Here is a 26,270-nt window from a genome sequence, read left to right as displayed (position 1 = left end):
CTGTGTATCCGTCGCTGCGTCGTTGTTGGAAGTGTTGATCAACCCACTTGTTGACGTCAAGCGTGCGTCTGAATGGTAGCCTGTAGCTTTGTACTGTATCTTCATGTCGCTGGCTTCCGTTGAAAAATAACGTAAAGTTCTTTAATCCATTTAGATCTGGAAAGCCTATACATTACGTTGTTGTACCTTTCAATCCGGGAAAGCATCTGTGTCATTTTAGTTTTGAACTAAACCCTATCTACTTCATCGACCGCTGTCTGCCAGAGGTCTATACTAGGTCTGCTCCCTTTTTGCCCTCCACTCCAAATCTCTTCGCCAAAAATAGCCGATCTATAAGCTCACAGCGCGTTGTCTAGAACAGTGTTCTAGTTCTCAAAGTTGGATCCAGGGATCCTTGATGGGATTCTAAATGGACCCTTGCAGGTCTGTAACTCTGAGACTTTACAAATGGAACCATTTTGGTTCCATTTGAGTTATTGGGGTCTTTGAAATGAAAACGTTTGAGAGAGTTTGCTCTAGAACCATAATATGAGGAACACGAAGAACCATTCACTAAATAACATTGTTCTTTAGTAGGTGATAGTTCTTCATGGAACCATACAGCCAGGGATGAGCTGTAGGGGGTGCTCAGGGGGTCGGCGACCCCTTAGTTCTGGCGCTATGGGGGCTGGGGGGCTGGGAGCTCCACATGCACGCGCGAGCACGCACCGTCAGCTGCGGTCTTTAACACCTTAAAGTTTAAACAATAGCCTCTCAAGGTTCCCGCCGTCAGCGGCGAGCCGTTCTCAATAGCGTCTACCTGGCTGCTTTGCATAACATTAGGCTACTCGAGAAAAGCCATGGACTTGAATTGAATGTGTTTCATTCCTCTCACAATGAGAGACAACAGTCTCTGCACTGCAGAGTGTGAAGGGGATCGCTTAGAAGAGGACCCAGTTCTCTGAGACAAGACAAGTTGTCTGATTATTTTAAGTACTTATGTGTGGGTGAGTCTATGTAAAGGGCTTTTATATAAAACTAAAAGGAAAATAAAATAATTAATTAATTGAAACAAAAATAAAAACAACAAATTAACAATGCAACTAAATAATAAGATATAATTACATTAAAAATCACATGTTGAATACAGTATTTCAACTAGCACTGAGCTGATTGGCTATGTGCACATGCGTGCACGTGCGTGTGCACGTGACGTCAGAAAATATAGCCCCCCACAGCTCATCACTGCATACAGCCTTTTTAAAGAACCATTTAAGAAGCATTATCTTTGTGTGTGTACCTCTCTCTCCACCCTGGGAGCACCAGGCAGGTAAATGGAGCAGCGCTAGGCCTCCTTCCATCTGCTGCCTGCTACCATTATGCTCTCTCCTCAAGAGGGAGAGCTTTCTGCCTGTGTGAGCACATAGGCCTCTGGGGAGAACGGGAGAAGAAGAAGAAGAAGTACTCTTCCACACAGTATTTTCTTCTCCTCTTTTACTTAAGTAAAAGTAGCATTAGCACAATGTAGAAATACTCTGTTACAAGTAAAAAAAATCCTGCATTCAGAATTTTACTTGAGTAAAAGTGCAAAAGTATTGGCATCAAAATATACTTAACATCTTCAATATTAAAAGTACTCATTATGCAAATTGTCCCATTTCAGAATGTCCTAAGTTTTTAAAATTGGTCAAAATCTTTCAAAAACAGCAGATCTACAGTGTGTCTTATCGTGACGTATTGTTAGGTTGTCGATTGGCTTTTTTGATTTTCGAAAATAGTGCTTCATTGGTTAATATATGTTTTTTTAATAATAATAACCTAAATCTACAAAGTAACTCGTAACTAAAGTTTTCAAATAATTGTAGTGGAGTAAAATGTACTCTGAGATGCAGTGGAATAGAAGTGCAGTATAAAGTAATAAAAAAAATGGACATACTTTACACAAGCAAAGTAAAAGTACCTCAAAAGTGGACTCAAGTCCTGTACTCGAGTAAATGTACCGCCACTGAGCCCCAGTAGGCAGGGGGACCTGTGTCTCTCTTTCTGTTTATTGTATGGTGTGTTAAGGTGATGGATGGATGATGGGAGCTTGTTGTTTTTGCTGGCAGACAGACGGGGCCTGTAGAGCGTCTGATCGTCAGATCTGCTTGAATGAGTTTGAATGTGTCCCATGTGTGCATCCATGTGTGACACATCAGCCACTTTACGTTGGACAAACGTGTATGTTTGCATACGCGTGTGTCTTTTCTTTTGTTTTGTGTTGGATTCTTATTTATGTGTATTTTCAGACAGCTAACCACTTATTTTTTCCCTCTACGCCAAACCTCTTTGCCGAAAATATCAGATCTACAAGCCTGAGCTTGTAGGCCTGCTATTTTTGTTTTTATAATCTGTTGAAGACCCCTGGTTTAGAGTATAAATTCATTAATGACATAAATAATGCCTGATATTGATAGGTACTTTAACTGCCTTGTTAACGTGAGTTTGTGAGTCTCTCTTATGCGTATGCGTTGTGAGCTTGTAGATCTGCTATTTTTTGGCAAAGAGTTATATATGTAGAGGGGAAAAAGAGCAGCAAGTTTATCTGAAACACAATTTTATACAATATAGAGGAGGGGGTCCCTGCTTCATCTCTCTCTCAGCTAGGGGGTCCTTGGCCTGAAAATGTTGAAGACCACTGAAGTAGGGCGTTAATTTTCCGAAAAAAACTAAAGGCTTCAATCTGTAGATAAGAGGTTTCAGCCCGACAGCAACGATTTGTATGTTGACTAGGGGTGGGACGATATGGGTACCTCACGATACGATATATATCACGATATTAGGCCCACGATAACAATATATATCACGATATTAGGCCCACGATAACAATATATATCACGATATTAGGCCCACGATAACAATATATATCACGATATTCGACGATATTCGATATATTGCGATATCACGATGTTCAATATATATTGCAAGAAATTTCACCAACGATATATCACGATATCTGAAAATATCGATATATTGCGATATCACGATATATTGCATGAAATTTCACCAACGATATATCACGATAGTACTTGTATTCAATTCATAAACACATAAAATAGCACCAAACAGTTCAAAATCATCATTGCACACATTTTTTTTTCTCTATTTTTCGGCAGTATATCGATTAGTTATCGCGGGAAAAAGTATCGCGATATATCGCGATATCGATATATCGTCCCACCCCTAATGTTGACTATGTTTGTAATGTGTGTGTGTGTGTGTGTGTGTGTGTGTGTGTCATGGAACAGAACGAGACTCTGTCCGGTGAGAAGCAGGACCTGCTGACCGGCATGGACACCATGAGGAGCACAGTGAGACAGCTGGAGGCTCAGGGTCAGGAGCTGCACAGACACACAGCCGGCCTGGACAGAGAGCTGCTGGCTGAGAGGAGCACCAGGAACCACAAGACAAAGGTGAGGGTGATGATGAGCAGCATGAACCATCGTGATCTGCCCCAAAAAAGGGCCTTTCATACCCCTATAACGTTGCTGTCGAGCAGAAACCTCTTATCTCCATTTTTTTTTTTTGTAAATTAACGCCCTACTTGATCATACTACACGCAGCGCTACTCAACCCGCGGCCCGCGGGCCGCATGCGGCCCCAACGCACAGGATAAAAATATACATTTCCGTTCAAATATATGGGTTGCTTAATTTTTTTCATATGGTGAAATTTCATTATTTCACATGTCAAAATGTACATTTTCTTGTAACAATAACAATGTGTAGTCTGTTACAAAATCGAAAAATCCAAAATAGGACAGACATTTTTAGCTTGCGGCCCTTGGACTTTTGGTATTTTTCTGAGTGGCCCCTGAGCCATCTTAAGTTGAGTAGCCCTGTACTACAGCATCACACAAAAGCATCAAAAGTAGCAGATCCACAAGCTCAAAACGCAGTGTGAACGCGGTTTGATCTTGTAGATCTGCTACTTTTGATATTTCGTAATCTGGACATATTGAGGTTTCCACCCGACAGAGACGATAACTATAAAGACGTAGTTTAAAAAATGGTTCTAACTCAAGTGGATGTCCACACCACAACTATAGCAAAGAGAATGGTGAACAATATATTATTTTTCCATCTCTCAATGTTCAAAGTTCAACTTTATTCGTCAGCAATACCAATAATAACAAAGTAAAAAGGCACGTGAAATTCATTATGCGGCTAAAAACCAACACAGCAGCTACAGTCTCAAGAGTTAAGGCATTAAACTCAATGTTAAAACCTCAATGTGATCCGTGTTAAAAACTAGACTACATAAATACATTTAAAAAATCTATTTCAAATCTAAACTACCTGAAGGTGCATGACAGAATCTGTCAATATTGCAGCATACATGGCACAAGTGCAAACAGCATTGTCATACAGTTGGTCGGTTTACATTAGCCACAGACAAGTGGCCATATAGATAGACCATGCAGTGTAATTTTGTTCAGTGCTTGTTCATAAGCCTGATGGCAGCCAAGAAGAAAAGTGCTCCATAGTCTTTTAGTGCGGCTGGCAAAGGCTGAATCACCGCTTTCCTGGCCGAGGCAGCTGCAAGTGGGACTGCGAAAAGTTGCGTCTGCCAGCCGTCCACATCTCCACACGCCATCTTTGTCTGATCTCTGTTAGGGGCGGAAATCTCTAGGTGCCTGACGATTCGATTCGACTCCGATTTAGAGGGCTACGATTGGATGATAAATCGATTACCGATGCATCTCGATTCCAATACTTGATTATTTTCCCCCCTCACTGTGTGACTAATAAAGTACTTTCTAATGATCCATAATGAAAACAGATTCATTTACTTCCATGATCTTTTATTGATAATAAAAAACAAATGGAAGAGATGTGTCACCGTCAACTGGAAGGTTATATTTTGCCAAAATAAATAATTGCTTTTAGTAAAATAATACTGACTTATAACATAAAGGCTTCTCAATGCTTCTGCTAACCAACCAAAATCTGGCTGCTGCTCTGTGCAATTAGCAATATGATAAAAAAACAAACAAAAACATTGAGCAGCTTTCTTTAAAAAAGAATGAATTCTGTACCAACATAAAACATTGTTTTAATAAATTATAAAATCTATTTTTGACATTTGTGAATCGATTCATAATCGTCCATGTCCGCATCGCGATGCATCTATTCATCGGTTTTATTTTCCACCCATAATCTCTCTCTCTCTCTCTCTCTCTGCAGGAGTTGTCGTTGTCTATGAAGGAGGTAGAAGAGCTGACAGCTCGGCTCCGTAAGCAACAGCAACAGTCTCAGCAGAAAGACCAGGAGTTAGAGCAACTCCGCAAGGTGCACACACACACACACACACACACACACACACACACACACACACACACACACACACACACACACACAAAGATCAGCCAGTCAGACATGCAGTGAAGTAGGGGTGTGCCGATATATCGTCCCGCAATATATCGCGATACGTTTTCGTGACGATATGTATCGTTTTGAGAAAAAATATATATCGTTTAAAAATTTTTTTTTTTTTTTTTACAATAATAATAATCAGGCATGCAAACAGCCCCGAGGTGAAAAGGGTGACAACATGTTTTTTTTTTTTCGGGTCAGGTGTCACACTATTGCCCTATTTGGATTAAAAACGGCTATTGTAGCTGAAAAGCTACAAATTCGCATATCTGAATAATGCAAAAACAGAATTATTTGTTTGCTTTTGCTTTTTTTCTCCCCCATATATTTTTCATAATAAAAAAAGTGCGTATCGTATCGAAATCGTATCGAAGTTGTGAGCGAAATATCGTATCGTATCGTTTGGTGAAATTAGTGTCGGCACACCCCTACAGTGAAGCGATAGCAGCAGCACAGTAATACAGTGTATGAATAGAGAGATGTATGAGAGACCTGGAGCTACAGCACAAGCACTCACACTAGAACCCACAGCACTGGAACTGATGCACAGTGGTTCTCAAACTTTTTCATGTCAAGGACCCCCCCCCCCATAAGAGATTATTCCAGATTATCATCTACAAGATGGTAGATCGTCTATTTTTGATGTGTGACACTCAAATGCAACTGAAGTATAAATCAGGTAGAACTCCAACCCAACCCCCTAAACCTAACCTCTAAATGCCTAATCATTATCCTAACCTTAACCTGGATGACATACAATGGTAATAATAAGGTTTATTTGTGTAGCATTTGATTTTTTTTAACAATTCTTACAAAGTGCATACTAAGAAATGTTAGTCAAATGTAACATATACCGTGTATGTATATACTGCCATATCTCATCAGGTAGGTTATTCCAGAGTGTGGAAGCTCGGATTGCAAAAGCTCAATTACGTTTTGAAGAACTAATATCAGCCAGTGCTCAAACAATCATATCACTGATAATCAGTGTTGGTTGTTATCATCATAATCAATCCGTATTAAACCAACGCCTAGGAAAACAGGGCCCTGGCTGAGAAAAAAATTACGTAGGGTAGGGTAAGTGATATTTTTTGGTAATTATTATAATTTTTTGGTTAAAAAGGTTAAAGTACTATATTCTGATAGTAATAATTGCTACAGAGCGTTTGTTCGGTCACAGGGGTCTCTCCAGCTCTTTAGTAAACAGAATATAGGACATTTTCAGGTAGGTGACAACATTTAAGCCAATCAGGAGAGAGCACTGAACATGCATTTTCTGTTTAATAAAGAGCTGGAGAGACATGGGAGACTCCTTTGACTGAACAAACACTCTATAGCAATGAGTACTATCACAATATAGAGCTATTTAACACTTATTTTAACCAAAGTAAATCACTTACCCTACCTTTATCTGTTTTCACCTTTTTATCAACGGTTAACATTGTGTGATGTGTTGTTTGTCCCCCTAGGAGGCGCAGCAGAGCTCTCTGATGGACTTGGAGATGGCTGACTATGTGCAACTGGTGGAGAAGCTCAACGCCGACATGTCTGACAAAGACGCGTGTGTGGAGGAGCTGAAGGCACAGATTCACACGCACACGCAGAGAGAGAACACGCTCCAACAAGACGCTGGTACGCCCATGTGTTCACTCTTCCATTCCTTCGTTCATTTGTTCATTCAGAAATGTATTTAGCCCTTGTAGACAGTGGTGTAAAGTAACTAAGTAGTACATTTACTCAAATACTGTACTTAGGTACAATTTTGTGGTACTTTTACTTTACTGGAGTATTTCCAATTGTCTATACTTTTACTTCTACTCCACTACATCTCAGAGGCAAATATTGTACTTTTACTCCACTATAATTATTTGAAAACTTAGTTACTAGTTACTTTGCAGTTATAAATTATTACATTATAAAACATACATTAACCACTTTAGCCCTATTTTATACCTAAGCTATTTGAAAATAGCAGATCTACAAGCTCACAACGCGTCGCATCGCGACACATTGTGTGCTTGTAGATCTGCTATTTGCAAACATTTTAGTACTTTTACTTTTGGTACTTTAAGTACATTTTGATACCAATACTTTTGTACTTTTACTCAAGTCAATTTTAAATTCCGGACTTTTACTTGTAACAGAGTACTTCTACATTGCAGTATTGATATTTTTACTGAAGTAAAACATTTGAGTACTTTCTCCACCACTGCTTGTGTAGTAGATACAGTGACTGTATTTACATGCACACAAGCACCACAACTACTGGGAATGTCTGGGTTATGGTGATCATTTTGTTTAACCACTTAAAGGAGTACTCACTTCTCCCATTTTCAACATTATCTTCATATAATGGGCACTCACTAATAATGGTCGTTATAAGATGGCTCCATTTCTGTCTACTCACTCTGTGTCTCATAATTGGCGGGCTGTGGACAGTTCAGAAACCTGCCTACCAATGACATCATCAAATGGGGATTACAATCGAATGGAAATTACAGCCTTTCTCCTCCTGGAAAGTTGGCATGTTTCTGAACGTTCCGCAGCCCTCCTCTGAGGATTGGTGCCGTCTTATAATGAGCATAATAGTGAGGACCAATTATAATTTATGTATATATTATTCAAGCTCTGTGTGTCGCGATGCGGGGGCTTGCTTGTAGATCAGCTAGAATCTTAAAATTATATATATATTCTTGCCAATAATGACTTGCCCAAAGTTGGGATGCCAGGTTGAAAGTGGTTATACCAGCATTTATATTAGAGGTGGTGCATTAATACAACTAATTATTACATAAATTAATAATAATAAATAATAATACATTTTATTTATAATGCACTTTACATTTGAGACAAATCTCAAAGTGCTACAATCGGGGTAAAATATTTGTATAAAACATGACGAAGCTGCATGTGTGGGTTGTATTAATCAGGTTACCACTGGTTACACTCACATTCATATTAATGAGTTATTGCAGTGCATGTAAACGCTCTGATTGGGTGGGTAGACCCTCATTTATAATGCTGTTGAGCTCAACATGAATATGCATGCTATTAATCATGAACTGAAAAGCACATTCATTCATTTATTTATTTTTTCTTTGACAAATTCTGACCACTTGAACCCCAGCATGCCTATTCTGGGGGGGGGGGGACATTCACCAAAGCTTTGCGGCGTGTTTTGAGCTTGTAGATCAGCTATTTTTGGGTGAAGAGATTTGTTGTAGACGGAAAAAAAGCAGTCAAAGTGTTGTAACTCAAGTCTGTTTAGTTTAGTTTCAGTTTAGTCATGTTTATTTGAATATGTTAATATAAACAATTTTTTTTGCACTTTCAAAATCAACATTAAAATGAATATCAGATTAAAATATAGCAAAACAGAAACGTGAGGGAAACAAATAGACTGAGACAACAGGGTGGTTAATATGCTGTATAACACATTTGCCGTTCTGTCACCAGTATGTCCACAGAACATATACCGGTATATATATTCTTTTATACATATATATTTTTATTAGGGAATTCAGTTTAGGGTTCACAGACAGGTGCATAATATATGCACGTACAGTTATATTTATATCCCTATTTTTTTATTTTTTTTTACCCGGCATCATCTCTGTATATAAAACAAATAAAAAGACGAGAAAAATAAATGAATATATATGTATAATCGTACAGGTACTCACAGACTTGAAGTGTTAAACTAGAAATAAAAATTACTGGGAGTGTGTACACTGTTGACAGAAATAAGTTACATTTAGCAAAAAGATTAAAAGAAAGTTAAAGAGAAAGGAGGAAGAGAAGAAAAAAGAGAGAGAAAGAGGGGAGGAACAAGGGGAGGGGGAGGTAGGTAGGGTGGGGGGGAACATTATTTTCTTAACTGTATCAGAATAATCCACATCGAACTGAATCAAATCTAGGTGAAAGTAGAGATTTCATGATGCATCTAACGATTTCCAAAATAATGTGAATTGAATGGTCGTGAGGTCAGAGATTTAAAGCCCTCTTTCATCCCAGTACTGTCTGCCAGAACGAGCATCGCACTCCTCCTCAAATGTGTTAGACCACATCAAAAGCCTTTATTTCTGTTGAGCTCATTTGGTGTGTGTGTGTGTGTGTGTGTGTGTGTGTGTGTGTGTGTGTGTGTGTGTGTGTGTGTGTGTGTGTGTGTGTGTGTGTGTGTGTGTGTGTGTGTGTGTGTGTGTGTGTGTGTGTGTGTGTGTGTGTGTGTGTGAGATTTCAGAGGGTCTGAAGTCCCAGTTGGATCAGGGGGAGGAGAAGATGTCCAAGATGAAACAGCTTCTGGTGAAGACCAAGAAAGATCTGGCTGATGCCAAAAAACAGGTCTGTTTGATTGTGTGTGTGTGTGTGTGCGTGTCCCAGAGGATTTTCTATTACTGTATCGTCGCCGTTGGGTGTCCACAACTGTTACTTTTCAGGAAATGGAAAAAAAAAAAACATCTGTTCCAATGGATCATAATGCTGTTATTATTTAGTCTTCTAAAACGGATAGACCCAATCCTTGATTCTGATTGGCTGATTTCCGTGCTATAATACAATCTAATATACACCTTGGATCAGCTTGGATCAGCTGCTCCACACGAGGTAATCAAAAAAAGTAATCAAATTCTTTACTTATGTAAAAGTACCAATACTGCAATGTAGAAGTACTCTGTTACAAGTAAAAGTCCGGAATTAAAAATTTACTTGAGTAAAAGTACAAAAGTATTGGTATCCAAATGTACCGTACTTAAAGTACCCAAAAGTAAAAGTACTAAAATGTTTGAAAATAGCAGATCTACAAGCTCACAACACGTCGTGGTGAGCTTGTAGATCGGCTATTTTCAAATAGCCTAGGTATAAAATAGGGCTAAACGTGGTTAATGTATGTTTTATAATGTAATCATTTATATCTGCAAAGTAACTAGTAACTCAAGTTTTCAAATAATCGTAGTGGAGTAAAAGTACAATATTTGCCTCTGAGATGTAGTGGAGTAGAAGTAAAAGTATAGACAATTGGAAATACTCCAGTAAAGTAAAAGTACCTCAAAATTGTACTTAAGAACAGTACTTGAGTAAATGTACTTAGTTACTTTACACCACTGGTCAGAGGTACTCAGCTCGGAGTCATGCCTCCACTCCTCTCAGCCATTGTAAAATCTACAGTAAACAGCGACCTCTAGTGGCCTATTGCTTTAACGAGCACAATTTGTGGCAAGGCAGGGCATTAATTTATGAAAAACATAAAAAGTTGAAATAAGGAGATACAAGGTTTCTGCCTGACAACAGCAGAATGTAACTTGAGAACAACATTTAATGAATGCAAATGGTGTTACGCAACCATGTGTGTGCATGGGCATAGTTAAATGTGTGTGTGTGTGTATGGGTGGGTGGGTGGGTGGGGGTGTGTGTGCGCGGGTGTGGGTGCGCAACACGTGCGTAATGTTTCTGTATTTGCTGTGTATAACCGCATACTTTTTTTTTTTGGTGTGTGTGTGTGTGTGTGTGCCGTGTGCATGAGAAGGAGTCATCTCACATGGTGCTGCAGGCCTCTCTGAAAGGTGAACTGGAGGCCAACCTGCAACAGCTGGAGAGCTCCAAGGTAAACCATATCCACCCACCCTGAACCACCATATCCACCCGCCCTGAACCACCATATCCACCCACCCTGAACCACCATATCCACTCGCCCAGAACCACCATATCCACCCGCCCTGAACCACCATATCCACCCTGAACCATCATATCCACCTGCCCTGAACCACCATATCCACCCTGAACCACCATATCCACCCGCCCTGAACCACCATATCCACCCGCCCTGAGCAACCAAATCCCTGAACACATAATACGGTTTTCAGGTCGGGGTACTAATTTGATCCAGTCAGGAGAAAGAAAGTCTAGTTTCCTATAAAAGCCATGTTTGTCTTGCATTCATGTTTAGTCACCCTGATGAAGGCTGTGTGCTGCAACTCGTAGGTGCATTATTTTTATTTTTATTCTTGCCATGCATTAGTTAATTCAATAAAGGCTTTTTAAATGTTTTCCTTTTCCTTTGTCACCCAGTTGTACCAAAGAGCACCTTGTTTTGGGATTTTTACTTTTTGCCAAAAGGTCCTTTTTTGCTCTGTTCATTCTTTAGAAGTCTCTTAGACCATTATGAAGTGTGTTAGAATACTGTATGTAGGCTGTTGTTACATGGTATGTCCAGTAGGTGGCTCCAGCTCACAGGAGAAATTGTGGCAGAGCCTTACATCCCTGTCATGGAGTTTGGTTTGAGACCCTTAAACGCAGAGCTACTCTCCCAATCTGGCACTGATGAGATATATGATCAGATATATTTGGCCGCCGACACCCCCCCTGGAGATGCTTTGTGCCAGGGACCCCCTGAAGGGAAGATTTGTGTTTAAAAAAAATGCACAGTGACGTGCTGTGAGCTTGTAGATCTTATACTTTTGAGAACCACTGTTCTAAACTACTGTTCTAAATCCCAAGAGTTTTCTGAAAAACGTATGTTTATATATATATTTATTTAAACATATATGTTACATATATATTCGCTAACTAAATATAACTGCCTCATACCTTATTATATATTTGCACCCAGGCTGTTCCTGCTACTTTCATTGTTGTTTTTAAAGCCATATCGTAATAGTGGGGGGCGCCGCCACCAGAGGATTATGGCTATTTGGGGGTTCATGGCATTGAAGGGTTAAGGAACACATACCTTAACCCATTAACTCATTGAGTGCCAGAATTGCCAGAATTATTTCTATTTTATGTTGTCCCAGTGCCAGAGTTTTTTTCAAAGTAAAAAAAAGGTGCTTAGGAAGCGAGATACAGCCTTTTTCAGTTCTAAGTTAAAGAAGGAGTGGATGGAGCTGCAAATCTTCAGATGATGATATCTTGGGTTCTGGAAAAAAAACAAAAATATATATATATATATATATATTTTTTTTTACATTTTTTTAAAAAACACGTCAAACACATCATTGGCACGTTGCGCCATAGCGGTAAAAACACATGAAACACGTTAATGGCACTCAATGAGTTAAGACCTGGAACGCATCTGTGTCACTTTAGATTTATTTGTCTTTTCAAAAATAGCCGAGTGCCGCGCTATGAGGTTGTAGATCTGCTATCTTTGAAAAATCGTGAAAATATTTGGATTTAGAAAACATTTTTAAGAATCGCCTCAGGTCTTAATAGGTTAAACTGATGGTCTTTGTGTGTGTGTGCTCAGATCCAGCTGTGTGAGGTGACGGCAGAGTGCCACCGGCTGCAGGAGCAGCTGCGCTGCGTGACGGAGCAACAGCACAGGAGCAGCAGTTCCCTGCAGCAATGCATCTCCAGCCTGCAGCAGGAGTGTGACACCGCCAAGGTACACACACACACACACACACACACACACACACACACACACACACACACACACACACACACACACACACTAGGGCATTAACGAATAGTGATTTATGGTATTCGAATTATTCGACCCAAAAGTATTCGAATAGTCGATTATTCAGTTTGATTATTATATTTTTTCAATGGCATTGATGATTTGACTCAAGGAATGCGAGTTGACGTCACACCAGAGCTCACAGCTGCGTGTCTGCTCTAGAAAAGCCACTAAAAAAAAAATCTCCAAAACCGTTCCTTTTCGATTATTATTTAAAAAATGTTTTAAAATATCCGAAAATCGACGATCTCTAAGCTCGTTGTTAGCTTGTAGATCGGCTATTTTCACTACTTTTGTATGATGAAGTTGGGCATTAACTCACAAAAAAAACATGAAATGTTGCAATATGGAGACAGTGACAATTAATAAATTTGTATGTACGCTTACAGCTCAAAGTAAGTGTTAGTGCTTTTACTTTGGCACTGTTTTTTAAAAACTTTTACTCTAGTCAAATTTTTAATACAGGCCTTGTACTAATACATACTCTTGTACTAGAGAGTATTTTCATATTGGCGGTATTGCTACTTTTACTCACGTAAACAATCTTGAGTACTTCTTCTTCACCACCGCATAATACAGCGAGTCCACGGCACTCTCAGCTCACAGTCACACCCCCGATGGACCATCCATCAGCCAGAACGGCTTCCAGGAGCGCCATCACTCTTCCTCTGCGCTCTCTACCTCTCTCCTTTCCTTCTTTCTCTTCCCATTACATGTACTATATTTTCCCCTCACCCCCCCCAGCCCCTCCGTTAGTGCTCCGTGACTCAACACCGCTCGCAGACGTATTGCTATGGATTTTTCCATCAGTGCCGGGTTGGGAGAGTAGCCCCGCATTTAACCCTTTCAAACCGGGAAGGCATCTGTATTCAGTATTCAAAAATAGCATTTTTTTTGTAGAATCCCCCAGAAGCAAAGATTTGAGTTAAAAATGTTCGCTTAAAAAAATAAATAAAATAATATATATATATATATATATATATATATATATATATATATATATATATATATATTCAAAGATTTGGAAAAAATAGCAGATCTACAAGCTCATAGCACGGCACTCGGTGCCGCGCTATGAGCTTGTAGATCTGCTATTTTTGAATAGCCAAAGAAATCTAAAGATGACACAGATGCGTTCCCGGTCTTAATGGGTTAAGGGTCTCAAACCCAACTCCATCAGCGGAGGGAGGGAGGGAAATGGGGATGAGACGGTACCACAGTGCCGGAAGTAGGGTTGGGATCCTTTTTAGGATCTTAACGATTCTGGTTCCTTAACGATCATTCCTATAGGGGGTTCCAAGTGGACCCTTACAGGTCTGTAACTCTGAGAGTGTACAAATGGAACCTAATGGACCCGAGTTATGGTGGTCCTTGAAATTAAAACTTTTGAGAACCACCAGTATTGTAATAGTATATCAGACGTGAAGTCCACACACCAGCTCTGACAGTTTGTAAAACCAGTTCCGGAAACGGTTCCGAATGTGATGGAACCGATCTGGGAGAACCCATCCGGTTGTCCCAGTTCTTCTGGTTTCGGATCCCAGCCCTAGTCGACCCAGGGGCTGCTGGGTCTCATTTTACTTGACAATTCATTGTCACACAAATGATTGTGATTGCGTTTTGGGCATTGAACATTGGAACATACTGTATACATAAAAATTACATTTCTGTTTGTCTTTTAGGCTTCATAAAAACAAACATTGCACAGTACAGGGCAGATATGAAGTTGTGTGAAACATTTTAAAATCAGGTTTTTGAAAATGCTCAACTGTATTTAATTTTGATTACATACACATTCTGTTCTTTGTGACATGCTCTCCCAAACCATAGCCTAGAATCTATTCTGTGTAGATGTACATACTAGTGAGTGTGCATGTGTGTGTGTTTGCGTTTTGCTTACAGGCTGAACTGACGTCGACGACGGCAGAGTTTGAGAGCTACAAGGTGCGCGTTCACAACGTTCTCAAACAACAGAAGAACAAGAGCAGCTCGCAGAGTGATGGAGAACCAGGCAAACTAGAACGGTAAACAACACAACCTATTCACCTGAATTATTCTAAATGGTAAACGGGGCATTTATGTAGCACCTTTATCCAAAGCGCAAGATAGGGCCCTATGTGTCTTGCTAGAGGACACTTCAACACCAACTCTGGGGGGAGCCAGCCCGGGATCGAACTGGGTACCTTCCGTTTCCCATGCTACCTCCTGAGCCACTGCCGCCCCATTCTACTCATACCATCTTTATACCATCTTTACATATCACACTGTGTGACTTGAAAACCCCTTTCAACCCGCCGTCCCTATCTTGAGCATGTCATTACAGGCAGACGTTTATGAACAATTGTATGAAAACAAGCAGATCTACATCTGCTGTGTAGATCTTGTTCAGGGCTCCTGTTCAGTGGGAAGCTGAACTGAGCAGAATAAAACAGTGGTTCTCAACCTGTGGGCCTGGGGGGCCACTGGTGGGCCATGAGGATATTGCAAGTGGGCCCTCAAATGATTGGCAACAAACTAAGATTTTAATGATAAAATAACAATAATATTAATATTTATTAATACATTAATTAATAAAACATGTCATGTTATTCTTTCTTTAGAAGCCTTGAAAAAAAAGAGTTTTCATTGTGATACTGAACTGAAAACTGAAAGTATACTATGTTAGTTCCACTGATCCAAGCCCAAACACAATCGATTTATTGATAATTAAAATGAAAATGCACGCGGCCCACACATCTGACCATTCGGCTGCCGTGTTAAGTGGTCAGATGGGTGGGCTGTGAACACTTTGGTGATTTCCGAGTGGGCTCTGATCCAGCAAAGGTTGAGAACCGCTGTTTCGTCCCTATAGTCTAGAGGAAAAAGGGATGCAACATAAACAGGGAGTGAAACCCATTTTTATTAATAGCTTAAGATAGATATTTACAGAAAATGAAATACGTCATATATTCTTCAAATCATGTAGGACACACGGAGCAACTCAGGGAAACAAACATAACAGTCCTAAACCTAAGCTTTGAGTTTTAAACACTAACCTGACAAACACAACATAAAGTACAATAAAATCCTACTTATTCTCTACTCTAATTTAATCTAACAAGATATGACTTAATACAACAAGCTGGCTTCCGTGGCCCAGCGCTTGCACATAATAACACACAATATAACAAAATGACTTAAAGGGTCTACACCATGAAAATCACTTTTTTCTTGTTTTTTTTTATTTTTTGGGGTCCCCAGTGTCTCTTGTACCCCAAAAAATGTTTTTTTTTTAATTCAGTCATTCCTTCTCATTTCATGGATTTCCAGAAATGTTTATGAGGTCACAAACATTATTGATGGCAAACCCAATGTTAAATGAAAAGTGCCCGAATCGCTCCGAAACTTTTTCTACCCCCCCTAAGTGGGGGTCTACGAACAAATACTTCGGGCTCTGATCTTGGCTCCGCCCCCCGGAAGTGGGTGAAACAGGCACCTCAAACACTTGGTGGAATTGTTCAAAAATGTTCAAAGTGTTTTTTTTTCGATTTTGTATTTTTCTTAGATGCTTCTTTTTATGCAGAATTTTTCCTTTTTTTTTTTTTTTAATATTTTTTTAAAATATTTTTTTTTATTAACAGACACAATTGACTTGGGATGAGTATATCTGAGTGATGATTTAGGCTCAAACCTTTTGAAAAAGGTTTGAGGGACATACACCATATGATATTAAAAAAAAAAAAAAAAAAAATTCATGGTGTAGCTCCTTTAAGGACTCAAAATACAGTAACTTAAAGTTGTACAATGCAGATTCACAAATAACTATTTTTAGCAACCTCTGCTGGTCACTACCGTCACTGCATACAATTTCCGTAGTCCTCGATTACCCAGAATTCCATTTGTTTTCACCGGAAGCCGGAAGCGTTTCAAAAAGCGTTCTTTTAATTGTTTTATACTATCTGCGGATCGTTTCTCTTAGCCAGTGGAGCATTAGTTACCATGAGCTGTGCTTTCTTTTTCTGTTCTTTTTCGATCTTCCAATCCTACATTCTCTTAAAATCAGCGTGAGGTTCCTTTTTTTTATTAGCGCGGTAGTTCCTGGCCAAACACAGATGACGTCATTTTCCCGGGAAAGTCCCCCCCGACATCGCTCAATAGAAAATATATAAATAAAAGGCTTCCGGGGGTGAAATTCATGAAGTGGGTGTTGTGAAACTTTTGCCACTCACAAAAGATATACAATTTAACTTTAGTTTTGTTGAAAACGTTACCTAGTATTACTTTAAATACTAATACAAAGAACACTAGGGGCGCGTTCGGATATATGCACCGAGAATGTGCCCAGTTTTCTGAATGCACGGGCGGTGACGTCATAGAGTGCACTGAGTTCTTCTGATTTACGAACGATGATTTTTGAATCATCATTGAATCTGTGAACGATGGATTTTTCACCGCCGGGTAGCGCTCGAGACGAGACGCATTGGAAAAACCAGCTTCTGAGGTAGGGTCGCTCAGTGTGGGCACTCAGTGCACTGAGGGCGCAGCGCACTCAATTTTCGAACGACACCGCACCAAGTGCACTCAATAAACGAACGCCCAGAGGGAAAACCAGTGCGCTCAGTGCATATATCCGAACACGCCCTAAGTGTGTGTGGGTGGACAGCACTACTGCAAGTGCTGCCAAAGACCACAGGTGTTCACAGGTCTTAAATAGTCTTCTCCAGTCTTCTCCAACCCATCACCAGGAGCTAGGGTGATTGGCAGCCAGCAATCAGGTGATGGTCAGCACCTGGAAGTGAACACTCAAAACTCACACACAATCCCACACATGCACTGACACAAAACCCACACACACACTGCCACGCAGTCACACAATACTCACACTCGTAACAACCGCTGTACTAACAGTAACAAAGGGAAACTGGGAATTGACAGAAAGACGAAAAGGGGGAAGGTTAAATCTTTATCATCTAGCCTACTTTGTCAGACTGTGCGAGTCGAGTCGAATTGAGTCTACGTGTCATATTGCGTGACAATAATCTACAACCTTCGTCAGCCAACGAATGCCGTGGGCAATGTTTTACCTCAGCAAAAACAAAAAGGGGGACAGGAGGAAAATGTGGACCCGGTCTTGAGTGAGCCATTTTTCATGAAACTGTCTGCACACACAGACCAGCAGATAGGGATCGATTCACATTTCACTGTGATTTAACGCATGAAACCTGTCAAATCGCCAGAGTAATTCCCCCCGGTGAAAGTAGCGGTTTCTGTTAACACACACAAAAAACATGACCTTCCATTTATTTTGATGCGTTGGTAGCGGTTATATAAACGGTCTCAGTTTGACTAGCCTACAATAGCATGGATGGGCTGGTAGCCATCCTTATCCCTGTCACACTGAACGACCAGAGATGCTTAAGATGAATGATTTTGTCACATTTACTGTACAGTATATGTCACAATGTTGAAATGTAGTCTGGGATGATGCAAACTGTATTATAATATAATAATAATAATAATAATAATTATACACTTTATTTGTATAGCACCTTTCATGACATGAAATGCAGCTCAAAGTGCTTTACAGAGCAAGAATACAACTAGACGCGTCGCAATTCTGGGAAATTGCTGGTTGTCTGGTTGCGCCGACGCCGGTCGCGGCCGCGGTTGCCGGGACTCGAGGAATACGCCTGAAGGAATACCGCCCGAGATGCAATTCGAATTCGGTGCCGATCGGATCCCGCGTTCGTGACACGTGCCGTTTCGATTTGAGGAAATAGGCCCCTCCCACTAAAGAAACAGGCCCCTCCCACAAATGTAGCGGGCCAATGACATCGTCATGTCACTCTTGAGATCTGATCTCAGGAGTGTGAGTAGCTGTAGTATACAACCCTCGTAGACGTATTTATGATTCTGACGTCTTCAATCTACGAGAGTTGTAGGGTTCACGCCCCATTGAGACCTGGACTTTCTGCACTATGCCCCGTAGACACTCCAAACATGTACAAATGTGAAAATAAAGGTGCTTAACCCCAAGCCCCAAATGTTAACTGGCTCTACGGGGTAGTAGTTTAATGTAATAATCCATATCTTTCAATAAAGAAGTGTTTTAATGCCGTCTGTGGCCGATTCTGTCGGAAGTTCCCAATGGGCGGTAGTGACGGGTAGTGACGGGGCGCATCCGGTGGAACCCGGAATTACACTAAATGTAAACAGGAAGTAAACGAGGGTGAAAAAATGGTGTTCGGCCATAGACCGCATTAAAACACTTCTTCATTGAAAGATATGGATTATTACATTAAACTACTACCCCGTAGAGCCAGTTAACATTTGGGGCTTGGGGTTAAGCACCTTTATTTTCACATTTGTACATGTTTGGAGTGTCTACGGGGCATAGTGCAGAAAGTCCAGGTCTCCCTGGGGCGTGAACCCTACAACTCTCGTAGATTGAAGACGTCAGAATCATAAATACGTCTACGAGGGTTGTATACTACAGCTAGAGTGTGAGACTGATCCCTCCAAAAATCATGTTTTTGCATCAAGCGGTTACATATTGCGCATTTGTGGCGCCCCCTATGGATCAAAGTGGAAATGCTTTTGGGGATTTGTTGAGTGAACCACCCTCGACATGTGATTCAAATTTGGGATGGACCGGACGTTCTGTTGGTGATTTTTGGCGTTTTTTTGTACAATTACAGTTACAACCAATTTAACAACAAAGCAAAAAAAAAGAAAAGCAAAAGCATAAAACAACATTAAAATAATAGCAAAAGGCAGTGAATCAGGCAATACAGTGACAACACAGAGACTTACAAATCTACCAAAAAATCTGCTAAAAGCAAGAGTGAAGAAGCAGGTCTTGAGCTGTGCTTTAAAGCTATCCACTGAGGCTGCCTGTCTTTAGGTGTAATGGTGCTTTAAAGCTATGGACAGAGGCTGCCTGTCTTTAGGTGTAATGGTGCTTTAAAGCTATGGACAGAGGCTGCCTGTCTTTAGGTGTAATGGTGCTTTAAAGCTATGGACAGAGGCTGCCTGTCTTTAGGTGTAATGGTGCTTTAAAGCTATGGACAGAGGCTGCCTGTCTTTAGGTGTAATGGGAGTTTATTCCACGCTGTCGGTGTTTATTAACACATTGAGTCCCAGAGGTTTTTAAAAACAGGGTACATCCAGTGCCGGCGTTTTTTTTACCGTTTTTCTGCGATCTTTTTAGAGGTGAAGAAGCCACAACGAGGACCTGGATGTAAACTAAAGGTGTCTGGGCGATGGCCAAGGGTCCCGTCTAACGACTGGAACAATAACATTTCTACCGCCATCCGCCATTGCAGAGAGATTGTTTTGACCACTGTAAAAAGACATGGTAAATGGTGCATTTATATAGCGCTTTTATCCAAAGAGCTCAGAGATATGGACCTTTTTCTCAATCATCATTTCTCATCATTGGGGCGGATGCACGTCTGTTTTTTGGGGATGGCGTCACATCCGTCCATTCCCTTTTTTAAAGGGTTCTAGGATCATTCCTAAGTTGCGTTAGAGCGCCCCCTTGTGGGATTTTCTTTTTAATATCACGTTTATGGCACTCCACGGGTGTATTTGCAAAAACATGATATTATGTTTTTGGCACTGCAGCTGATTGCAACACAAAGATGTAACCAGTTACACTAATTAAATACAAACAGGAGACATGCACGCACGCACTCTCACACACACACACACACACACACACACACACACACACACACACACACACACACACACACACACACACACACACACACACACACACACACACACTACTAAAAAGACAGATCTACAATTTGAGTAAAAGTGCTTTAAGTACTTAAAAGTAACTAAAGTGACTAAAAAGGTAACTACAGTGGGTAAAAAGTAATCAAAGGAGAAGTGTTTGCGTGCGTGCGTATGCATGTGTGTGTGTGTTGTATCGGTAAGTGTGCACTACTACATTGCCCAAAGTACTGTATCTTACAATGTGATGTTGTTTGAGGTGAGACTTTACAGAGAAGCTTTTTACTTTCATCTCCAACTGTCAGTGGTAGGTCAGGTCTTCTCTCTATGAGTTCTCTCATGACTTTTGAGATGACTGCTCTGTCTGAACCTTGTTCCACACTGGTCACAGGTGTAGGGCTTCTCCCCTGTGTGAATTCTCTCATGACGTTTGAGATGACTGTTCCTGCTGAACCATTTACCACACTGGTCACAGTGGTAGGGCTTCTGTCCTGTATGAGTTATCTCGTGACCTTTGAGTTGACTGCTCGTGCTGAACCATTTACCACACTGGTCACAGTGGTAGGGCTTCTGTCCTGTATGAGTTATCTGGTGTATTTTGAGCTCACTGCTCGTGCAGAACCGTTTCCCACACTGGTCACAGGTGTATGGCTTCTGTCCTGTATGAATTCTCTGGTGATATTTGAGATGACTGCTCTGGCTGAACCTTGTTCCACACTGATCACAGTGGTAGGGCTTCTCTCCTGTATGAATTCTCTGGTGTTGTTTGAGAGTACTGCTCGTGCTGAACCTTGTTCCACACTGGTCACAGGTGTAGGGCTTCTGTCCTGTATGAATTCTCTGGTGGTCTTTGAGAGTACGGCTCTGGCTGAACCGTTTCCCACACTGGTCACAGTGGTAGGGCTTCAACCCTGTATGAATTATCTGGTGTTCTTTGAGATTACTGCTCTGGCTGAACCGTTTCCCACACTGGTCACAGTGGTAGGGCTTCAACCCTGTATGAAATCTCTGGTGACGTTTGAGAGTACCTCTCTGGCTGAACCGTTTACCACACTGGTCACAGTGGTAGGGCTTCTGTCCTGTATGAATTTTCTGGTGTTGTTTGAGAATACTGCTCGTGCTGAACCTTGTTCCACACTGGTCACAGGTGTAGGGCTTCTCTCCTGTATGAATTCTCTGGTGGGTTTTGAGCTCACTGCTCGTGCTGAACCTTGTTCTACACTGGTCACAGTGGTAGGGCTTCTCCCCTGTATGAATTCTCTGGTGAATTTCGAGATTACCGTTCTGGCTGAACCGTTTACCACACTGGTCACAGGTGTAGGGCTTCTCTCCTGTATGAATTCTCTGGTGAACTTTGAGAGTACTGCTCTTGCTGAACCGTTTCCCACACTGGTCACAGTGGTAGGGCTTCAACCCTGTATGAAATCTCTGCTGATGTTTGAGATGTCTATTTCGGCGGTAGATATGTTTGAGTTGGGCAGGAAAGACATCTGGAAGGGAGAATGAGGAGAGAGAAAAAATATGTTTTGAAATTACATGCAAGCTATGTTGTATTAGTAAGTAAGTCTTGTCGAGCCATGAGGCCCATAGGGCAGGAGCCTATGTTCTGTTTCTGTAGCATGAGGCAGCTTGATGTAGAAGTACACCCCCTGCACATGACGCTAGTATGTAGTAGGGACATACCCCCAGTCCAATCCTTGATGCTGAGTGCCAAGCAGCGCTGGATCCCATTTTTAGTCTTAGGCAGTGTTGGGCAGTAATGAGTTACTTTTAAAATATTACTGTAATATTATTATTTTACCCAGTAACGAGTAGTGCAATGTATTACTCTGCCAAAACAGTAATATCATACAATTTTACTGATCTAAATAACGCTGCGTTACTCGTTACAATGAAATTGATTTGTTTTTGTTTCTGACCGAGATAAAAGCGCTCTCTCTGCGGTTGTAATGTCAATGAGCCGGAGACGCGGTGTGTCATGTGGGTGTGGCCCACATGCTCCACGTCACTGTTAGTCCATGCTGTGTGTGTGTGTGTGTGTGTGTGTGTTTGTGTGTAACCTAGCCTACTCCTCCTGTTTGCTCAATTTACTTCATGTTATTTAACTTGCTCCGTCAGAATTCAAGAAACTTTCATAATGACAATGAAAAGTTAATCCTACCAGATGTGACTCCACATTGAAATCATTCACGTTGTAGACGCGTCGCAACATTGCCTCGTAAAAAAAAAAAAGCATGTCATTCCAAACAAAGTAGTCCATTGAAATAGATATAGGGACAACACTTGTTGTCGACGTAAGCACAGCATTTTAGATCTCTTTAGAGAGTTTAAAATGATCAATTCCACCTGAGTTGTGTGCTAGCAGTTAGCACATAGCAGTGACATAAGGTACTTTTTCGCCTTGCCCTTGAATATAATTGAAAGGCAGAGAGTGACATGGTTTGTTTTTCACCTGGAAAACAATGAAAGGCAGACAATGTTGCCATACTGTCTGAATGGGAAAAACGTTTCATTTTATTAGGACTCATACAATTTCCCTGGAACCCAAAATGTCCCTGGCTGGGACCCATTCAAATGACCACTTGCGGGTCCTAGACTTAGGATAATTATTGTTCCAAATGTGGAATTTGCAGCAGAAAAATAGTTTAAAACATGAGAGATTGTTGACTATTTAGTTTTATAGACAATTATTCAGTTGGATTCTGTTTTTCTTATTATTTTTGTTGGGGGGGGGGGGGGGGGCAAAAGTAATATGTAATATGATATATCACTCTTGAGTAATAAGTAACATAAAAGTATTTCTTTTTTAGGGAGTAATACGTAATAAGTAACATTATTTTACAGAGTAATATATTGCCCAACATCGGTCTTTGGTATGACCCAGCTGGGGATCAAACTCCAACTTCCCAATCTCAGGACGGACACTCTAACCACAAGGCCACTGGGCTGGTGAGCATGCAGTGTTGTATTACCAAATGATACTGTTCTAAATTTAGGACGACAACTGCAACTGCCCGGCACTGATTGGCCGTTGGAACATTTAGGCTGATTCCTGGCCTGCCTGATGACTGATTCCTCTTGCAGCTGTCTCTCTCTCTCACACACACACACACACACACACACACACACACACACACACACACACACACACACACACACACACACACACACACACACACACACACACTCGCTGTCTTCAGTGCTTATATCTACAGTTGATTTAGTGCTGGAAGGAAGCATTACTCTGTTACTCCACCGAGTACCGACAACATTTCTGTACATCTGCTTTCTATTGAAGATGAAATAAAAGTGTACAGTGACAAAAAAACATGCACACACCTATTCTGTGTAACTTTATCACAGGCTGCTTCAGCATGGCTTGCTGGTAGATCTGTCGCTGTTCCTCCTCTGACGCAGCAGCTGAAAAGTTGTTGGACGACATCTCTCTTTTAAAAAGCCCAAATAGTTCATCTCCTTCGGTCCACTTTGATGGTCGACGCTTGAGGCCCGGGTTTTACCGTTTGGGATCTGACTGTACTTGCTGACATTTTACGGTCTTGAGGTCAGTAGGACACTGGTAATGACTTGACCCAGTCCTCTGCTCCGCTCCCTGGCTAAACTCTCCCAGATCAACACTGGACAGAACAGCGCTGTCATAACCAGGACCCTCCCACTCTCCACCCACTGCTCCACCCACTCTCCACCCACTGCTCCACCCACTCCCCACCAACTGCTCCAGCACTCACAGAGTCACATATGGGTACATGCACCCAGATCACTGCTGGAAACTAGGTATATTTACTCAAGTACTGTACTTGAGTAACATTTTTAGGTACTTTTAGTTTACTTGAATATTTCAGTTTTTGAGCGATGCCAACCGCTCCTACAAGTGACTGAGTGTGTTTGTCCGTATGAGCACGGCCTCAACAGCCGCAGCTGATTGCAACACAAACATGCAACCAGTTACACTAATTAAACACAAACAAGACAGTGCAACACATGTGCCACTTAAAGACATGCACACACACACACACACACACACACACAGAGGCTGGCTCAGCACACTTGCGTGCACACACACAAACACTAAAATGACCGAACTACAATTTGAGTAAAAGTACTTTAAGTACTTAGAGTAACTAAAGTAACTAAAGTGACTAAAAAGTAACTACCGTGGGTAAAAAGTAATAAAAGTTAGTAAAAATACTTAAAAGTACTTAAACTGAGGGCCTGGGGGGCCACTGGTGGGCCATGAGGATATTGCAAGTGGGCCCTCAAATGATTGGCAAAAAACTAAGATTTTTATGATAAAATAACATTAATATTAATATTTATTAATACATTAATAAATGAAACAATAATGTTACAAAAATGTCATGGTATTCTTTCTTTAGAAGTTTTCATTTCGATACTGAACTGAAAACTGAAAGTATACCATGTTGGTTCCACTGATCCAAGCCCAAACACAATCGATGTATTGATCATTAAAAATCAAATGCACGCGGCCCACACATCTCATCACTTAACACATATCACCGTGTTAAGTGGTCAGATGGGTGGGCCGCGAACACTTTGGAGATTTCCGAGTGGGCTCTGATGCAGAAAAGGTTGAGAACCGCTGTTTCGTCCCTATAGTCTAGAGGAAAAAGGGATGCAACATAAACAGGGAGTGAAACCCATTTTTATTAATAGCTTAAGATATTTACAGAAAATGAAATACTTCATATATTCTTCAAATCATATAGGACACACGGAGCAACTCAGGGAAATAAACATAACAGTCCTAAACCTAAGCTTTGAGTTTTAAACACTAACCTGACAAACACAACATAAAGTACAATAAAATCCTACTTATTCTCTATTCTAATTTAATCTAACAAGATATGACTTAATACAAAAAGCTGGCTTCCGTGGCCCAGTGCTTGCACATAATAACACACAATATAACGAAATTACTTAAGGACTCAAAATACAGTAACTTAACACATTGGGTGCCAGAGGTTTATTAAAATATTATACGTTGAGTGCCTGCATTTCTTCCATCCACTTGCGTTAAACGTTTCGTGCTGTGAGAAGCCCAGACGCGGAAGTGCATGTAAACAAAGCGTGCGTGAGAGACGGCGGAGGGTCCCGACTAACGCCTGGAACAATAATATTTCCAACGCGACCCTCCATTGCAGCGTGATCGCCGATCGAAAACGGCTCGTTTCCACCACGTTAAAAAGAAATGGAGATATTAAGCTTTTAGTCAAGGAGATAACATTGAAAACGCCGACCGGAAGGATTTTTGACATGGAGCCAGATCCAGCCTCTTCTTCTCAGAAACTCTTTGGGTGATGTCAAAGTTTCGTTTTAGCGCCCCACGTGGCCCACATGTATAAAAATAGAATTGGGTCAAAAACGGTCCGGACCGTTTTCGGCACTTCTCGTTTGGACCCTCAAAAACGGTCCGGACCGTTTTTGGCATTCAATGTGTTAAATACTAATACAAAGAACACTAGGGGCGCGTTCGGATATATGCACCGAGAATGTGCCCAGTTTTCTGAGTGCACGGGCGGTGACGTCATAGAGCGCACTGAGTTCTTCCGATTTACGAACGATGATTTTTTAATCATCATTAAATCTGTAAACGATGATTTTTCACCGCCGGGGAGCGCTCGAGACGAGACTCATTGGAAAAAACAGCTTATGAGGTAGGG

The 26,270-nt window shown here is 41.0% G+C and overlaps 1 protein-coding gene across 2 annotated transcripts in view; it reads left to right on the top strand.

Annotated features, from left to right (window-relative positions):
* gcc2 (GRIP and coiled-coil domain containing 2) overlaps window positions 1-26,270 on the top strand; it is a 93,393-nt gene that overhangs the window by 22,148 nt on the left and 44,975 nt on the right. For both annotated transcript variants that reach the window (XM_080412701.1, XM_080412700.1), the window contains exons 19-25: window positions 3,267-3,431; window positions 5,205-5,309; window positions 6,863-7,025; window positions 9,634-9,734; window positions 10,915-10,992; window positions 12,634-12,771; window positions 14,752-14,873. In XM_080412701.1, the coding sequence (XP_080268827.1) occupies window positions 3,267-3,431; window positions 5,205-5,309; window positions 6,863-7,025; window positions 9,634-9,734; window positions 10,915-10,992; window positions 12,634-12,771; window positions 14,752-14,873 (872 nt within the window). The remainder of the gene's footprint in view (window positions 1-3,266; window positions 3,432-5,204; window positions 5,310-6,862; window positions 7,026-9,633; window positions 9,735-10,914; window positions 10,993-12,633; window positions 12,772-14,751; window positions 14,874-26,270) is intronic.

This window comes from Gymnoscopelus braueri (assembly GCF_963280865.1).
Source record: "Gymnoscopelus braueri genome assembly, chromosome: 18".
NCBI lineage: Eukaryota > Metazoa > Chordata > Actinopteri > Myctophiformes > Myctophidae > Gymnoscopelus > Gymnoscopelus braueri.
Note: the sequence above shows the minus strand (reverse complement) of the source record. Positions and strands in the feature narration are given on the sequence as shown.